A 17,578-nucleotide genomic window follows, 5' to 3' on the forward strand; every position below is an offset into this window, starting at 1 on the left:
CCCTCTTGCCTTCGACTACCTGAGAGTCTGATGTTGAAGACAGCCGTGGTCTTCAGGGTTTATAGCAAATCGAATAAGGTTTTTCTATATATTTCTGTGAAGCAGTTTCACTTCTATTTGGCTGGAGATTTTTGCTCAAAGGGCAGCTATGGAAATACAAACTGTCCTCCTTATGATTGGAATAAGGATGTCGTCTAGCCTGCTGGGCTTTACTTTATTGTTTTGATGGCAGTGTTTTATTCTTTCCGTCGTGCCTGGATCATTCCGGGTCCAATTTCTTGCTTATTGTACGCTTTCCCCCTGTTAGAGCTCTCTTCCACATAAAGTTGCCTGCATGGTCTTAAGGGGCCTTTGTCAGTTGCATCATGTTCCGATGTTGGCTTCGTGATGCTTGTCCTTCCCGGTTCCTCGTATGGTCACTGTCTTTGTTTTGTTCAAAACCAACAGGACTTGGCCATCTTTCCCACGCAGGTTTGAGCCCTGACTTGGTCTGAGTGTCATCATGGCCCTGTATTTTGACCACCGAGTGGAAGCCCCGGACTCCGTTGGGTCTCCTTCCCACATCCACTGGCACCCTGTGCATCCGTTCCTGGCAGTTGCCTCCGTCAGCCCGACCTCAGGAGGCAGCGTGGATGTATACCTGGAACAAGTGAGTAGTAAGAAGCCACAGTGCTGACTCCCAGAGCTCTGGCTCTTGTCTCCTCTTCGTTCTCACGTATATGTGTGCACACGGGTGTGGGGGAGTGTGTGGAATGTGGGGGATGTGTGTGTGTGTGTGTGTGTGTGTGTGTGTGTGTGTGTGTGTGTGTATCATGTTTTCCTGGGGTTCAAACTCCCAATATCATAAAAGCCCTTCAGTGTGGACAGTTCTCTCAGCCCCGGCACTTAGGTTGGGGACATGGTTAGGAGTGTTTAGCAGATTCCACAGTCAGCCTGTGGCCTCTGACCAGAGCCAACCCCTCCGTGCATCTGTGCGTCCCGGTCCAGTCTCCTGTTGGCCACGTTGGCCATCGGAAACTCTGCTGGTGTCCTGTGGCCGCCATAACGAATCCCCGTGAGCTGAGTGGCTTAAAACAAATCTGTCCTCTCACAGTCCGGAGGCCACAGTCTGAAATGAGGGCTCCTCAGGGCCACGCTGTCCCCGAAGACTCTAGGAGAGGACCGTGCCAGCCCTCATCCTGGCTTCCGGCGGCCGCCTCTGCTTGTACCCACATCGCTCCACTGCCATCATGTGTGTCTGTGTCTCTTTCCCCTTCTTGTAAGGACACCAGCCATTGGCTTCGGGCTCATTCTAATGACTTTTTCTTAACCTGATCATGTGCAGAGACTCCATTTCCAAATAAGGTCGTGGCACAGGCACTGGGTCAGGACTTCAGCACATCTCTTTCCGGGATGGCTCTTTGAGAGCTTTGTAGAAGCTCCCCCACCCCCTGCTCCCCACCGTTCTCCGTGCACGACACCCCTCACGTGTCACAAAGACAATCTCCCTTCCCGCTGCAACCCTCTGCAGCCCCACCACACCTTCACTGGAGCGGCGAAGGTCATCAGTGATGTCTGCGTGCTTCTGGGTCCTATCTGAGGTCCCCCGCTCCTGGAAAACAGCCTGGAGGTCAGAGGGGCCGCAAATAACTTTGGCATTGCAGACCCTGGAAAGGCTCCTGGGGTCACCCAAGAGCCTGCCCTCAGGGGTGCCTGGGTGGCTCAGTCGGTTGAGACTTCAGCTCAGGTCATGATCTCGCCGTCCATGAGTTCAAGCCCCGTGTCAGGGTTGGTGACACTCCCCCGCTTGCACTCTGTCTCTGTCTCTCTCAAAATAATAAATAAACGTTGAAAAACTTAAAAAAAAAAAAAAAAAGAGCCCGCACTTATAGAACCTTGGGGTCAACGCCCTTGACCTCCGGGCCTAGTGCTTATTTTTGTAAATAAAGTTTTATTGGAACCCATTGAAATGCTAGCTAGCAACCAAGCCGTTGGGAGTATGAGGTATGAGATCATACGCCTTGATAACCTGGTCAGCGTGGTCAGTTGAGTCTTAATTCTATGCCTTCATAGCCAAGGGTAAGATTGGTATTTCTATGAAAATTAAGTAGAACGTTTCCTTAATAAACAGCTCTTTATATCCTCTAGCTGATACCGATTTCATTGATCAGCCAGAAGTTCCAGAGTAGCTGTCTCCCTTCACCACGTGGGATTTACCTCTTGTCCGTTGTAGGGTGAGCATGCGCCCGATACGCATATCGAGAGGTCGTTCCGGGTCACTTCCTTGTGCTGGCATCCGACGCGAATGATCCTGGCTGTTGGCTGGGAGACCGGAGAAGTGACAGTGTTTAATAAGCAGGACAAGGAGCAGCATGCGGTCCCCCCGACCCACACCAGCGACATCACCGTCCTCAAGTGGAGCCCCAACGGGAACTGCCTCGTGTCGGGGGACAGGGTAAGCAGACGTGGTTGTCACTGATTTCGGATCGCTGCATCCCCATCGGTGCTGTTAGAGTGCAAGTGGGGAAGAGTGTTAAAGGTCAGAATTTGAGACATAGTGGTTGTTGAATTCACTTGACCTTGTTGGATGTCATGGCAGAATCTGTTTTATACTGAAAGTAAGGTTTGAAAATTTCGTCCTACCGTCATACTCTGGCAGAGGTGTGTCTGTAATTTTTTAAGTGAACTTTTCTAGGAAACTATGTTCATCAAGGTGAGGTGACTGTTACAGGTACTGTCACTTTTATGCTCCCCCCACCCCCCACCCCCGAATCAGCAGGTTCCCTGAGCACACTCCTTCGTTGCCTGGGAGGCCCTGGTCCTAATTGTCTAGCTCAGGGCTTCCTCATGGAGCTCGCTTTGCCCCCGGGGGACAGTTGGCAGAATGTTTCTGCTGTCAGAGTGGTTGGAGGGGGCCGTCTACTGGCATCTAGTGGGTGAAGACCCGAGAAACTTCCCACAACACAGAGTTATCAGCCGAAAGTGCTAAGTAAGTGTTCCCAGTCTGAGAACCAGCATTTATACCTAATTCGATTCACAGACAGGTGGCAGAAACTTTACACTGCGGTCATTCATTTCCCTTGGGCAAGGTAATACGTTTACGTGGGTCAAAGTCCACAGACTATGAAAAGGTCTCTACCGTGACAGGACTCTCCAACCCCATGCACTCCGCTCCCCTCCACCCCGCCCTCCAGCGCCCACAGCTTCCCGAAGCTTCTCCCGTTTCTTCCGATTCACAGCAGCACATACCGATGCATTCTGTCCCATTGCCACTTCTGAAAAATTTCAAGCTATTAAAGGAGTTGAAAGACTAGCCCGAGGATCACCGTGTACCCTTCACATAAATTCTCTGGTTGTTACATTTTGACACGTCTGCTTTCTCTATCTTTTCTCCTGAATACTTGAGAATTTGTCGCAGAGATCACACTTCACCCCAGGTCCTCTGGCGTTGATGTCTTGAGGACAAGGACTTGTACACAGCTGCCATGTGTGTGGCACTCGCGCTGAGGAAGGCGAGCGCTGAGGCGGCGCCCTCTCGGGCTGTCCCGTCCTGTCCCGTCCACGGCGGGTGTTGTCCTAACCCAGAATGTGGCCAAGGACCACGCGCTGCGTTTGGCTGTCCCTTCTCTTTGGTTTCCCTGAATCACGAACGGTTCCCTGGTCTCATCTTTCCTTTCTTCTCTTGTTTTTGGTCTTTGGTGACATCACCAAATGGAGGAGTCCAGACAGGTTATTTTGTAGACTGTTCCTCAGTATAGACTTGTTGTGCTTGGCAGGGGGTGGCAGTTAGGTGACAGGTAGCAACGTGGGGAGCCTTGCAGGTCCCCGGAGCCAGTGCCAGCAGGGGTGGGGAACAGGGTTCCCCAACACCGAACACTAAGTAGTCCTCGTGCACGGGGTGCCCAGAATTCAACTCCGTTCTGACACCGTGCACCTAGAGACAGCGCCAGGTCCCACGGGTCATGGCCTCCGTCCCACACCCCCACCCCCACCCGTGCTCCCGCCACAGGCCACAGAGTGGAGGGTCCTCCTCGGGCTCTTGCAGCCTGTTAGAGCGGCTCCCAGAGGCCAGGGAACCACGTACTCGCTCGCGCTTAGCGGTGTGTGGAAGGATGCGATAAAGGACACGAGGCAGCAGCCAGATGAAGAGACGCACAGGGCACGTCCGGGGAGGGCGCAGAGCTCCTGAGTCCTCGAGTCCTCGCCGGGTGCCACTCCCCCCACCCCTCCCTGCCCGGAGGCCTGCGATCGCAGTCCTGGGCGGTTATGGAGGCCTCGCTGGAGCCCTCTGACCCTTGGCGGGTCCTCCCGGCAGCCACCCCGCCCCTGGGCAGAGACCCAAAGTCACCTTCGTTAACGTGAGCGGAGACACCTCTGTGGCCCTTCTCACGGGAGATTCCGTGAACCGGTGGTGAGGGAACGTTTGGTCCTCTGAATGAGTGAGGACATATTTGTTATCAGTCAGGGTGTTGTGGGTCCTAATGTGTCACGGGTCACGTGAAGTGATGGTATGTCCCGACACTCACGTGTCAACACACTGACTGCACTTCTGTCTCGTACGACATTAGACTCTTGCTCGTGCGTGGGCTGATTTCTTGTCTTCCGAGGTGACCTGTGTCTAGAGTGTATAAAACTGTGATGAATGTTGTCGCCACAAGGGAGACCGGTCAGCTCAGGTGTTGCCTCCAGTCTGGCACCTGGTTACCCAGAAACCCGAGGGGGCTTTGCTGAGAGACTTTGTGTGTAAGTTGCCTTTTAAGGCCGACACTACAACTGATCCTGGAACCACCTGGGAGTTAGGGGTATCAAGCCTCTCCCAGTCAGAGATCTGAGTATAACTTTGACTCCCCAGAAGCTTACCTGCTAACAGCCTCTGTTGACCCAAAGCCTGGCCAGTAACATAACAGTCGAATAACAACGTTTTACGCGCCAGGTGTCTCATATACCGCGTGCTTACCATAAAGTAGGCTGGAATAAAGAAAACTGCAAAAAACTCACACGGCAGAGAAGATACGTTTACGGCACCATACCCTGAAAGTCCACCTATAAAGGACCCACGTCGAGACCCGAGTTGTTCGAGGGCCATCTGTATCTGGAAAGCACTTTCCCGTTTACGATGATATAGTGCTCTCGGGCCTGCGGGACGATCGGGGGCACGCTGAGAGAACAAAGGATGGGAAGAAAAGTGTGTGGCAGCCTCCTCGAGCGGGACATGTGTCCTGACAGCTGCGTGGGCCTCCTTGCTGACGGATTCTATGGAAGTGGTGCCGTTTGGCAAAGCTCAGCATGCCTCCGCAGCCACGGAGGCCTCCTGGCCCGGGCCCAGTGGCACCGTCTCCCCACCCGACCTCTCGCGCTCGTGAGCGCCCTAAGCTTGGGAGCTCGATGACTTAAAAATTGCACACGTAGTACGCCTGTCCCCAGGTGGTGGTTTCCTGGGAAAATGGCTGATCCCAGGACTGGGGCCGGGCCCTGAGCCCAGAGGATCCGGAGAGCCAGCAAGTAAGGGAAGTGCTCGCAGATCCCGCGGTCCGGGCTGGGTCGGAGGGACGCAGGAGCTAACGCAAGACCTCCCGGTGGCCGAAGCTGGAGCTGGAAAGTGAACCAAGAGGTGCTGGATTGTAACCCAAAGCGGAAAGTCACCGTCTGTGACATAAACAGGGGTATGAACCCGTGATGTAGTACTTAGTGAGTGGTGGAGAAGAGACAAATCTCTCGTCCTGAAGAACCCAAGCGATTATGTAGATGGTCCACACTCAAGCGGGTGACTTCGTTCCAAATAGTACGGGACGGAGAGGGGGGAGAAGCAAAGACTTCACCGTGGACAGGGTCACCCAAGGGACCTCACCGGGCGGAGAGGGTCAGCAGTGGCACAGATGAGGCTCGCCAGTGGCACCGATCACCCGTGTACGTGACGTGACGAGAAGGGCGCGCGGTCTCCGTGGCCTTCTCCCCGAACCTACAACCCAGCCCAGTCGCGAGAAGAGCGTCAGACGGGTCCCGACGGAGGGACGCCCCACATCATCCCTGACCAGTCCTGCAAGCTGGGGGGGTCAGAGACACTGTCCCGGCCCAGAGGAGCCTAAGGGGACGTGACGTCCAAATGTCCTGTGGCTCCTGGGGGGGGGGGGGGGGGACCCAGGGAGAAAGTAAGTGTGAATAAAGCACGACTCTAGTCAATACAGTACGTCAGTGTCGGCTTGTTAAATCTGGGAAACGCACTATGCTAAGTAAGGTCTGCTCACGGGAGAAGTGAGGGGTGGAGAACAGGACTTCTCTGAATGATCTCTACCGCTTTTGGTAAATCTGAGTCTATTCAAAAATTGAGTTTTGAAAGCTGGCTGTGTGGCAGGTGTTATCTAGGGGAGTGAGGGTGGCAGAGGGCACACGGAAGGCTCCTGTTCCTCCCACGTTCACGGCGCACACATAACAGTTTTGTGACTTGTCGTAAAAGGAATCGGCCTTTATTCTCTCGCACCGCGTAACACTCCCACCGGTCACCGTAAGATCGTGTCTCCTTCACACGGTGTTGGGTTTTCCAGCTTGGCGTCCTGCTCTTGTGGAGGTTGGACCAAAGGGGTCGGGCACAAGGGCCTCCTCTGCTGAAGCACGACTACGGAAAACACCTAACCCACTGCATCTTCCGGCTCCCCCCTCCGGGCGAGTGAGTAAGAGCGCGGGGCTGGTGCGGGGCGGGCTGCGGGCACATCTGCAGTGACCACGCCTTCCTGTAAGGAACCTCTGGGAATCTGACTTCCTGTCGTGTCTGCCTTCCAAAGGGACCTCATTCAGCTGGCGAAGGCGGCTGTGAGTGGCGACGAGCGAGCCCTGGACATGTTTAACTGGAGGAAAAGCGGCTTTGGGAGTCTCCTGAAAATGGGCTCTCAAGAGGGACTGTCGTTCTTTGTCAGCCTGATGGATGGTGAGAATCTTAGGTGGGGATTCTAGGACATTGAAGCGTTTAGGGGCGTCTGGTAGGGACTGTGAACAAAGAGGTGATGTCTCTGCATAAAAAAGCAGTGGCCTGTGTGTGTGCCAGCCTTAGAGTGACGCATCAGCGACTCTCGGCCATCACTGACCCAGCGTTCAGAGAAGGGCCTCACCTGGTCCTGATGGAGGCGGATGGGCTCGGCTTATGTTTGGAGGGCTCTCAGGACGAGGCCCCGTTGGTACCTCCCCCCGCCCCAGCCGCTCCGTGTGCAGCTCCGGGCAGGGGGACGGTGCTGCCCTCTTGTTGTCCAGTCTGTGTGGCCCGGAAGCGCCCTGACCTGAGCTCTGGGGAGGGAGTGTGACAGGGCAGGACGGGCGGGGGCACCGTCTGTCTGGGTCCTGACTCCTCAGTGTGAGCAGGGACACAGGTACCCGCGGCAGCAGATAAGTGCGGTATGGGGTGCGGGCAAAGAAGAGGGGTTACGGGAGACACGAGTGTGCATGCCACAGGAGCAAGAGCAGGGAAGGGGGGCTCACGACGGCTTCCAGGCCGGGCCGCCGCGTAGCTCAGCCTTGACGGGAAGAAGAGAGCAGAGGGCAGCTGCCAGGGCTGGGCTTTGCCCTTGTTAAGGTAGAGATACCGCTTGTTTCTGGAGGTAAAAAGAGACGGCTGATGGAGGGGACTTGGAGGAGGTCCAGAGGGCCAGGCGTGGGTACAGAGCCGTGGGCGGTGCCGGGAGGAAGAGGCCAGCGCCAAGGCCCCCTTAGCAGGGAGTCGAGGAGATGATGTGGGAAGAAGGCCCAGTGGGCAGGGGTGCGCGGTGGGGACAAGCCTGGCTCTGGAAGGGTCAGGCCTGCCCCTCCCACAGGAGCTGTGGGCCTCGGGAGGGTCACCCTGTGCAGTCAGACCCCTGCCTGCGAGCTCGCGGGACACATCAGCTGAGTGAACACGTGTGGGTGTCACCAAGCCTGCCACAGATGCTCGCTGAGGCGGTGCCGGCACGGTGACGTCGTGCTGACCGTGGGCCTCGGCACAACCTTGAACTTGTAAGGTTGAACGGGAAGTCACGTTATCCTTGGAAGCAGATGAGAGCAGACGGGGAGGGTGAGGAGGCTCCTGAGGGCAGCAGACGGGGCTGCTTGGCGGGCACTCACCGGAGGCTCCCCACCGACTCAGAAGGCTGAGGAGGGGCCGGCAGGCCGGGCAGAGCAGGGGAGGGAGGGCCTCTGGGTCGGGAGAACGCGTGCAGCTGCGGGAGGGCCGTGGCTCCAGGTCTCGGCGTCTGGGTGAGGGATGTGCACCTAATGTCAGCACATCAGGAGGAACAGAGAGTTTCGAGGCCGCCCGGCAGGTGGGCAGGGCTGAGAAGTGAAGCTTATTTCAGAGATGGCTGGGGAGTCTATGTGCAGACGGTTTTTCAATGTTTGGTTTGTAAAGTTTTATAATGGACGTGTTTATGCTTTGCAATCGCACCTAAGTAGCTACAGGGACCGCCAGCGAGCGCCCCCCACCTGGACTGACCCCTTTGCCCTTAGGGACGGTGCACTATGTGGACGAGAAAGGCAAGACCACCGAGGCAGCGTCCACGGACAGCTCGGTGCAGGCGCTCTTCTACCTGGAGAGGAGGGAGGCCCTGGTGGTGGTCACGCGGAGCCTGCTGCTGTCCCTGTTCGTGGTGAGGCCCGAGGGCGAAGCGGAGGAAGTGATGAAGGTAGGCGGGCAGCAGGGCGGCCGGGCCGGGCTTCACCCGACCTGAGCACCGCCGTCCACGACCGTCACGAAGGTGACTCCGTTCCCAAGAGCTTTGCGGGAATCCGCCGACGGGCGGGGGCGGGAGAGGGCGGCCAGCTCGCAGCCTGGACACCCGGCTCTGACTAGGGACAACTGCTCACCCCGCAGCAGCAGCTCAATTGACCTTCACGGTGGGAACGGGATGGGGGACAACGTCCTGCTTCCCACCCTTGTGCAGATGGGGCCCTCACTTCCCTCCGTCACAGCCGCCGCTGCCCCCCCTCCCCTGCACGCGCCCTGTTTTGCCCCAAGGCGTGTCAGTCACCCTCCTGGGCAGCACACGTCTAGCTGTGGGGCTGCCGAGATCCAACGAGGCCTGGAGCAGGTGTCTCAGCCCCATGTTGGCCACCGCTCTCGGCCTGCCGCTCAGCAAGGGCTGGTCCACCCTGCCTCTGGCCAGTGCCCTGGTTTGTACCAGCTGAGTCCACGTTCCTGAGAGAATTCTGAACTTCTCCTGAAGATGATCCTGTAGGTTACCGAGCTGATTGATTTCTTGTGAATAGGTGTTTACACAATTACTTAGGTGCCCCTGGCACAGCAGTGGAAAATAGGGTCCTGAGTCATGTGGACCCGGGTCCAGATCTCCGTGAGCCTCTCACTGGCCGGGGGGCCCGGGCAGAACGGGGTCACGACACCTGCCCGAGAGCGTGTGGTCATGTCTGAACGGGGCTCGCCTTGGTAGTTGCTCTAGAAACGCGCTCACCATGCGCCATGCGTGGAAGCCACAGTCGTTAGCCATTTAACATACCACAGAGAGTCGTGTGGCTGAGTGGGCATCACCTTTCCATGTGTCTCCACCCACCCGGCTGGCACATCCCCACCAGGCTACCACACACTGGACACTCTGGGCTCCAAAGAGCAACGTGCTTCCTTCAGGTTGTTTCTCGTCATCAGGTCAAGTTGAGTGGGAAGACGGGTCACCGGGCAGACATCGCGTTGATCGAGGACAGTGTGCTCGTGACCGCCGTAGGGGAGCCCATCCTCAGGTAAGAGCCCGGATGCTCGGCAGGCACCGCCATCGAGGGTCAGTCCCTTTGGAGTCACATCCATACAACCAGCTCTGAGGTCAGAGAGTAGAGCACAGCACCGACCCAGGCGTCCCCTCTCGGCCCTCACCGGGCAGGCCCGTCCCGATTCCGACGCGTGGTTTTCTCGAGCCTGGCGTATGTGGAATCACGTCTTGGCTTATCTACCTGCCCCTGCTCCATGTGATACTTGGGTTTCTCCCATGTTAATGCCTGTGGTTGGGGTCCCTTCGTTCTCGTTGTGACCTGGTGTGTCACGAACCCTGCTCCCTTTGAATATGAACAAGGCATCAAATAGATCTAAGCATAATGACGGCGGGCCTTTCGTGTCGGAGTCCCTCGGGCTCCGTCTGCTTCCCGATCGCTGTGCACATGGAGCAAGACCCTGGGAGGCGGGGAAGGGCGCGACATGGTCCCCTGAATGGCGCCATCTGCCTTTCGTTGTAGATTCTGGGATTTGGAAGGAGGAGAGAATTACGTGCTGAGTCCAGAAGAGAAGTTTGGTTTCGAGAAGGGAGAGAATATAAACTGTGTTTCTTACTGTAAAGTCAAAGGTGAGCCTTGTCGGGTGCCGGAGAGAGAGAGGCGGCCTCAGTCCTCGCTCTGTGGGCTGCAAAACGGCTGGTGGCGACTCAGAGAGCGGTAGATGGGTTGTAACTGTCAGTCGCCTGAGCAAAGTCACTGGGGAGCGGGGAAATGACAGCACGTGAAGGTCGGCGGGTTTGCTCGACAGTGTGGCCACCGTGGGTACAGGCGGGTGACCTGTGTTCCCTCCTGAAACCGCGAGGAAAAGCGTGGGAAAGTAACAACACGCATGCATGTGCCTGTACGTACGTGTGCACGCGTGTACACACACGGAGGACAGGAAAACGGGCGACGAGCCAGGCCATCGTTTATTTTGCGCCTGCTGGGCACTGGGTGCCAGGCTAGCCCCGGAAGCAGCACCGAACGGGCACCCAGGCCCCTGCTCTCGTGGAAAATCTAGAGGAGCAGCGCCGGCACCCCCGGCGCACGCAGGTGGGGGCCGGTGCCGGAGCTCACCGGGCAGAGGGCTGGTTCGGATGTTTGAGAGCCTTTGCCCCTGCCTTTAACCCTTTCACCTCAGAGAGCTTCGTTTTTACCCGCAGGTCTCCTGGCAGCGGGCACCGATAAGGGGCGAGTTGCCATGTGGAGAAAACTGCCGGGCCCGCAGAGCGGCCGAGCGGCCGAGGGCAAGGACGGGTGGGCCGTTCAGACCCCCACTGTGCTCGAAGGCAACATCACACACATCAAGGTACGCGGCACCGGGGCGCTGGGCACTCTCTCCGCCCTGCGACGGCGGAGGACGTGGTTGGCTTTGCACCTGCCAGTTCCTCAGCCTAGGGCCCTATGAAAACAACAGAATGACTCTGAAGGCCTTTGGGGTTTCGGAACTGTGGATACGGGACTGTGGATGTGTAGTCCTCGGTACCCGTGTTCTCCGTCCACCCACCCTCTCTCCGTCACCTCTCTCTACGCTGACAGCAGCTTTGTCGAGATGGGTAACACCCCGGTTTTCCTTTCAGTGTATTCGGAGTGTGCAGTCCTCCCCCTCCAACCCCCCAGCCCCTGTCCTCTGTGCGCACACGCGCGCGCTTTCTGTCTCTGGGTTTGCCCGCACTTGGCGTGTCGTAGAGACAGAACCGTACAATCCGCCGCTTTCCGTGTCCGGCCTCCGTCACCGAGTGTCACGTGTCCCCCGTCCGTGCCCGTTACGGTGCATGTGGGCGGTTCATCGCTTCCCACAGCTGAGGGGCGCCCAGTGCGGGCACGGACCACGTTTCGTTTCCGTTCTCCTTCCGTCCGTTCCATCGACGGACACATGGGTTGTTCCCACGTCTGGACTTGTTGTGACTCACGTGGCCATGAACGTTTGTGTACAAGTTTCTGTGTGGATATATGATTTCATTTCTCTTGGGCGTATGCCTTTTCTGCTCTTTTATTATGAATCGTCTCCCTGTCGATGGCCCGTATTTGGGGAGATGCAGTGTCACACCTTCCTTCGCGTCTCTAGGTGCCGTTTCCTGTATTGTTTGAATATGTTTGTAGTGGCTGCTGTGAAGGCCTGTTAAACGTGACATCTCGGCCTTCTGGCAGTTTCTGTTTGCTTTTACTTTCCAGGATGTCTGTCATACTCTCCTGTTTTACGTGGCTCTCGATTTTTGATTGCAAACCGTTCCTCCAGCCGCCCCCCCACCGCCTCTAGGGTTTCTTGCTGCCGCTTGTTTATTTGTTTGGTGGCTGGACCACCGCAGTGACGTCTCTGTCCCCTGGCGCAGCAGGGACCGTGAGGCTCTCTGACCGTCCTCTCCCTGATCTGCCGAACTTCGTGCCTCAGCCGCCCTCAGCTGCTGGCCAGTGGCTCTGGGCATCGACTGCCCCACGGTCCAGTCCCATCCGATTTGGGCAGGTGTGGTCTTTGAGCTCAGGGTCGGTGCTTCGTTGTGACCCAGTAAGGCCGCTCTAGGCGTATCTGTCCCCCATTCCTTCTGGGCATCGGTCTGGCTTGTGGGGAGCTTGTAGCTCTCTTGAAGCTCCCAGCCTCCTCCCTATGCTCACACCCAAACCCCCGCTCTCTCCGAGAGCACCCTGAGGCTCGGAATTGCCCACGTTCTGTTTCCAGCGAGGTCACCTTCTCTGGGGAGCGCTTCGGAGCTCTGTTCCCGTGGGCTGTCTCTCCTCCTGGGGGAAGAAAGTCTGAGTCCCCCCTCCAGAGCTCAGAATGGGGACGGTGGCCACTTCCGTGCAGTGATACCCTGCCTGCCCTGCGAGCAGGGAGCCGGGCTCCGCGGCCTGTGGTCTTCTCAGGCCGCCTCTCCCAGAGTGGAGCCCACGCACCATGAACGAGCCGGGGTGCGGGCGTGGGGGCCCGGCATTCTCGGGCATCCGGTGAGCTGCAGGGACCCCACCCTCACAACGTGGAGCCGGGGGAGTGAGAAACGCCACCTGGGAGATGCTGTGGGCCGCGATGAGACAGGGAGCTGACCTCCCTGCCACACCTGCCCTGGGTCGGGGGGGGGGGGGGGTTGGGGAGGGAGGGCGCCACAGACGCTGCTGTTCCTGCCGGGTGCAGCGGACTTTCCTGGGGCCTTCTTCATTTGCCTCTTGCCCAACTTCCAGAGCGTTAGGTGGCCATTGCCTCACACTTTGCTCCGGTTGTGCCCGCCCCCGCCTCAGGGCTCCTGACCTCAGACCTGGTCCTCAGACCTGCGGTGTGCGGTCCTCTGAGACCAGATCTACCTAAGCGCAGCCGGGTCAGGACAGGAGGACACACGTGCTAAGTGGTCAGGGGCGCCATATGGCACTTTGGGGGCTACCCTTAGACCCTTGTGGCACAGCCGGTGGTAAAAGTCGCTTCTCGGTGAAGTAGGGAGTTAAATATCTTACCGAGGCCAAAACGAATGGCTGCAAATAGCATAGATTATTATCAGGTCGGCAGAGAACGTACGACTTTCTCAGATTTGAAGAGATAGGAAGAGCCCTGCTAATTTTCCTGAAGACCTTAAAGAGAAACCAAGTAAGCGCTGAGACATTCCTTAAAGAGAAGCCTCGATCTCCTAAAAGTGTCATTTCTTCCCAAGTAAATTTACCCGTTACGTGTACGTCTGTGCAAATCATGACCTTTTTTTTTTCCCTTCCGGAGGAATTCAACAAAGTTAACTCCTCTGGGAGAGCACATGGCACATGGCTGAGGAAAACACGTACAGAATCAGAACATTTCCGTATCCCCGACCAGAACATATCTCAAAACTACAGCAATTAAAACAGCGCACGCTGGTCACGAATGGGTAAACGTAGCCGTGGAACAGGATAGCGCAGCCAAAGCCAGACTGAGGTAGATTTGGAGGGTGATGTGAAGTTATCAAAGCAGGAGTTCGTGTCACCGGAGGAGAGCCACGCGATTTAATACACTGTGTCAGCCTGCTGTCCGTTTACAAAGAATAAACATCCCTAAATTGACAATTAACGGGTCAGAACAGACCGGAGACGGGACAGCCACGCCAGTGTCTCCCTGTCGCGTCACACCTCGAGCGTCCGCGTTTTACGGTTTTCCGTACAGCGCGTACTTTACGCTTAAAAATCTGTAAATCGGTTTCCATAACGAGGGGAGGTAGTGCCGGGAAAACTGTCGACGCTCCGCGCGTGTGCCGTTCTCCTGACAGCGCCTCCCTCCTCTTTGCCCCACTCTCGTCTCGTCTGTGGCGCGGAACCCAGTGGGGCTCGCGGAAGAGCCTGCTGGCGGTCAACAGCATCAGCTCCGTGGTGATCCTCAGCGAGCAGGCCATGTGCTCACACTTCCACCAGCAAGTGGCCGTGGTGCAGACCTCCCCAAGCCTGCTCAGCGTGTCCTTCCTGTCCACGGGCGTGACGCACAGCCTGCGCACAGACATGCACGTCCGCGGGGTGTTCGCCACCAAGGTGACCACGCGGGGGACGCTGGGCTCGGCCGGGCTCTTCGGTGTGGACAAAGGACCTGGCCAGCTGTCTGGGTCACTCGGGGCGGTAAGGGTGCCGGTGGCAGGTTGCTTTATGATCTCCGTGACTCTCTATAGGATGCTGTTGCTGTCTGGAACGGGAAACAGGTGGCGATCTTCGAGCCTTCTGGAGCCACGTTACGGAATGCAGGTGAGAGCCTTGTTCCCCCCACGGGGGGCTCACAGCACCCTGCTTTTATCTTCTTGCCATCTAACAGGGGCGCTGGTGCCCGTGGTGTGGGCCCTGGCCCAGGGCTCCGGCCCTTCACTGATGGGCGGCACCCTACCGAAGCCAGCGGGGGGTGGCCGGGAAGCCCTCCTGGGTGCCAGGACAGTGAACAGCCGCAGTGCTTTCTGGGGAAGGGGGTTGCTACGATAACCCGGCTTCTGAACTGGTTCCCGACCCGCTCAGAGCAGGAGCCCCGTGGCACCTTGACCAAAGCCAGCCTGTGTCTGGAAACGTGAGATGGGCTGTCAGAGACGCTCTGTCAGCCTCCACCTCCTTCTCACGGGCGCCTTTCCCTCACTCTTCAGCACAGGCCTGCGGGAGTGTCCTGGGGCTGCTGTGACAGTGACCGCAACCTAGGCAGAAATTTTCTCTCTCACAGCCGTAGAGGTCAGGAGTCCAGACTCACTTTCCCCGGGGCCAAATCGAGGTGCCGACAGGCCGCGCTACCCCCTGAGCACTTGGGGAGTCTGTCCCTCACTTCTTCCAACGTTTGGCAGCTGCTGGCCATCCTTGGCTTGGGCCCCATCATTCCAGGGCCTACCCGCACCGTCACCTCGTTCCTGTTGCAAATCGGCTCCCTCTTACGGGGACGCTTGTGGTTGCCTTTAGGGCCCACCTGAGTCATCCGGGACAATCTCCCCATCTCACAACCCTCCAGCTTTGCCCTTATCCTAACATTCACGGCTCCAGGGATGAAGACCTGACAGCTCTGGGGGTCGTGTCCAGCACACCCGAACGACCCTCGGGATACGCTTCTCGGCCGGCTCTCCTATACGGTTGTCATGTCCACCCGTGCTGACCCCACGGGTCCGGTCATCACGTGCTCTGGGAGGCTCTCCCTGTGGGCTTGTCTGAGCCGCTCTCACGTCCCTGGGGGTGTTGCTCCCTCACCCCACAGGAGGCTGTCCCCGCTTCCCAACCCGTCCCTCCTTTTCTCCCCTAACACTTCATTGCCTAAATTTTCCTAGAAGACTCTTCCTGCCCTGCCTCGTGTTCTGGCCTCACTTAACGTCCTCTCTTCCAGGGCAGACCCCCTCGGGGCAGGGATGAACTTCTTGCCTCACGGGAAGACAGCACGGCAGGTGCTGACGTATTTTCTGTCTCGTGTGTGTCATCACCTCCCTGACTAGATAAGAACCGGTCTAGACCCAGAGACTAGGGCTGGTGGCCTCCAAAGGTCCACCTAGAGTGGACGGACACCTGCTTGAACAGCCGCACCAGCTACTAGTTAGTTGGAGGAGAGAGGAGACGGCTAGTGAGTGGGGCAGGGCGGGGTCCCTGGTGCCGCAGCCCCGCACCAGCCCCGGGCCTGCACGCGCTGTCCCCGTGCCTCGGGCCTCGCTTTCCCACAAGAACGCACCCCTCACTGCGCTGTGGTGAGGGCCGGGGCGAGAAGGAAACGCGCGTGAGGAGCTGAAGTCTGAGCACGTGTGCAAAGGTGGGCTGCCGTCGTATCCTGTTCATCTCTCGTCCTAGGAACCTTCCTGTGTGAATCTCCAGTGTTAGCCATGCACGAGGAAAACGTTTACACCGTGGAGCCAAACCGAGTTCAAGTTCGAACCTGGCAGGTAAATCATTGCTCTGGAGCGAGAGGGTTTGATGGTAAAGCAACTAGAACAGTGTAAGAGGCCATCTGTCAGTCCAGCCACAGCCACTTACGGACTGCACGCGGCCAGACCGTAGTCCCCCGGCCCGGTGCTTGGTGGTAAACTGGACCCCAGGCTGGCTGCTCCACCGGTGACTGCCGGGATTTGTGATAGCGGGGGGCGGGGCAACGGCCCCGCACAGTGATAAGGACTGGGTCGCTGGACCCCGAGTCCACGGGCTGGAAGCGGGAGGAAACGTTTGCTGCAGTTAATGTCCATCCTGAAGGCTCTGGACAGGCCCTGCCCTGCATGTTGTGTCCGTATCCCAGACACGCGCAGGAGCCCGGGGCTGACCTGGTGCGTTAGTTTCCTGAGCCTGCCATCCCAAAGCAGCATAAATCGAGCGGCTTAAGGCAATAGAAATTTACTTTCTCCCAGTTCAGGAGGCCACAACCCGGGGGTGGGCAGGGCTGGCTCCTCCTGAGGTTCTGAGGGAGCGTCCATCCCACGCATCCCCTGCTTCTGGCGGCCCCGGCGTGCCTTGCTGTGCGGATGCATCGTTCCGTCTCTGCCTCTGTGTTCACTTGGCCCTCTTGTGTCTGTGTCTTGTTCTCTGTGTCTTATAAGGACGCTTGTCCTCGGATTTAGGGCCACCCTAATCCAGAGCAGTCTTCTCTTGAGATCCTTAATTCCATCTGCAAAGACCTTTTTTCCAAAATAAGGTCACGGTCACAAGTTCCAGGTGGACAGATTTAGGGGCCACCGCTCAGCCCGGGACACGCAGCAGCGTTGTGTCAAGGTCGGGAAAACTTTCACGGCCCCGGTCCCAGCTCTTAGTGGGACTGCGTCGTCTGTCTCTGAGTCCTTTGCTGGGATCCGTGTTCGGTTTCTGTGGGCTGCAGTTCGCCTGCGCCGTGTCATCCACTGCTCACCCTGCGTGCCGCAGATTTCCAAGTTCTTCCTGGTGGGGCTCAGGGCGGGTGGGAAGTGCCCCTTGGGGAGGCCCTGGAATAGAGCCTCACGTGGGGATGCCGCCCCCCGCCCCACCTCCACCGTGAGGTCCTCAACCTGTTTGAGGTGGGAGGGGAGGCAGAGAGAGAGCTGCAGGGAAGGAGGCCAGAGCCCGCTGCTGCTGGCTTGGTTGGGGACACCTGTTGAGGCCAAGAGGGGCCATGTTAACAGCCCATGAATGGCGCAGCTATGTGAGCACAGGTGGCCCGCGGGCCCCGCTGTAGGGTTGGGGGGTGGACAGCCAGCAGAACTGGGCTCATCGGGGAGTAGCAGAGAATTGCATCCAGGATGAGCAAGTTACAGCAAAACCACAGCAAGTCTGCAGAACCAGAAGAGGAGGCTCTTCTGCGGGTGCGGGGAGGCTGTTGTCGACAAAACGTCCCCTGGGGTGAGCTGGGAGCTGGGCTGTTGTGGGAGGGGACCTCCCTCCTGCTGGGGTAGCAGTCTACGCTTGAACAACTTATAGGCGAGGGGGCCAAGCCCCCAAGCAGTCAAAATCCACATGTAACTAGACTCCCCAAAACTCTGGTGCC

The 17,578-nt window shown here is 57.8% G+C and overlaps 1 protein-coding gene across 7 annotated transcripts in view; it reads left to right on the forward strand.

Moving 5' to 3' along the window:
- The window catches only part of IFT140 (intraflagellar transport 140), a 76,702-nt gene that overhangs the window by 4,001 nt on the left and 55,123 nt on the right, over positions 1-17,578 (forward strand). For 4 of the 7 annotated variants that reach the window (XM_047837544.1, XM_047837546.1, XM_047837545.1 and 1 more), the window contains 11 exons: positions 472-649; positions 2,213-2,434; positions 6,522-6,643; positions 6,759-6,901; positions 8,446-8,621; positions 9,596-9,687; positions 10,174-10,280; positions 10,854-10,999; positions 13,960-14,163; positions 14,298-14,370; positions 15,925-16,016. In XM_047837544.1, the coding sequence (XP_047693500.1) occupies positions 503-649; positions 2,213-2,434; positions 6,522-6,643; positions 6,759-6,901; positions 8,446-8,621; positions 9,596-9,687; positions 10,174-10,280; positions 10,854-10,999; positions 13,960-14,163; positions 14,298-14,370; positions 15,925-16,016 (1,524 nt within the window). In that variant the 5' untranslated portion in view covers positions 472-502. Of the gene's footprint in view, positions 1-447; positions 650-2,212; positions 2,435-6,521; positions 6,644-6,758; positions 6,902-8,445; positions 8,622-9,595; positions 9,688-10,173; positions 10,281-10,853; positions 11,000-13,959; positions 14,164-14,297; positions 14,371-15,924; positions 16,017-17,578 lie in introns of all 7 variants that reach the window. The other 3 variants (XM_047837547.1, XM_047837548.1, XM_047837550.1) reach the window with 1 other exon arrangement.

The sequence above is a fragment of the Prionailurus viverrinus genome, chromosome E3 (assembly GCF_022837055.1).
Source record: "Prionailurus viverrinus isolate Anna chromosome E3, UM_Priviv_1.0, whole genome shotgun sequence".
NCBI classification, from domain to species: domain Eukaryota; kingdom Metazoa; phylum Chordata; class Mammalia; order Carnivora; family Felidae; genus Prionailurus; species Prionailurus viverrinus.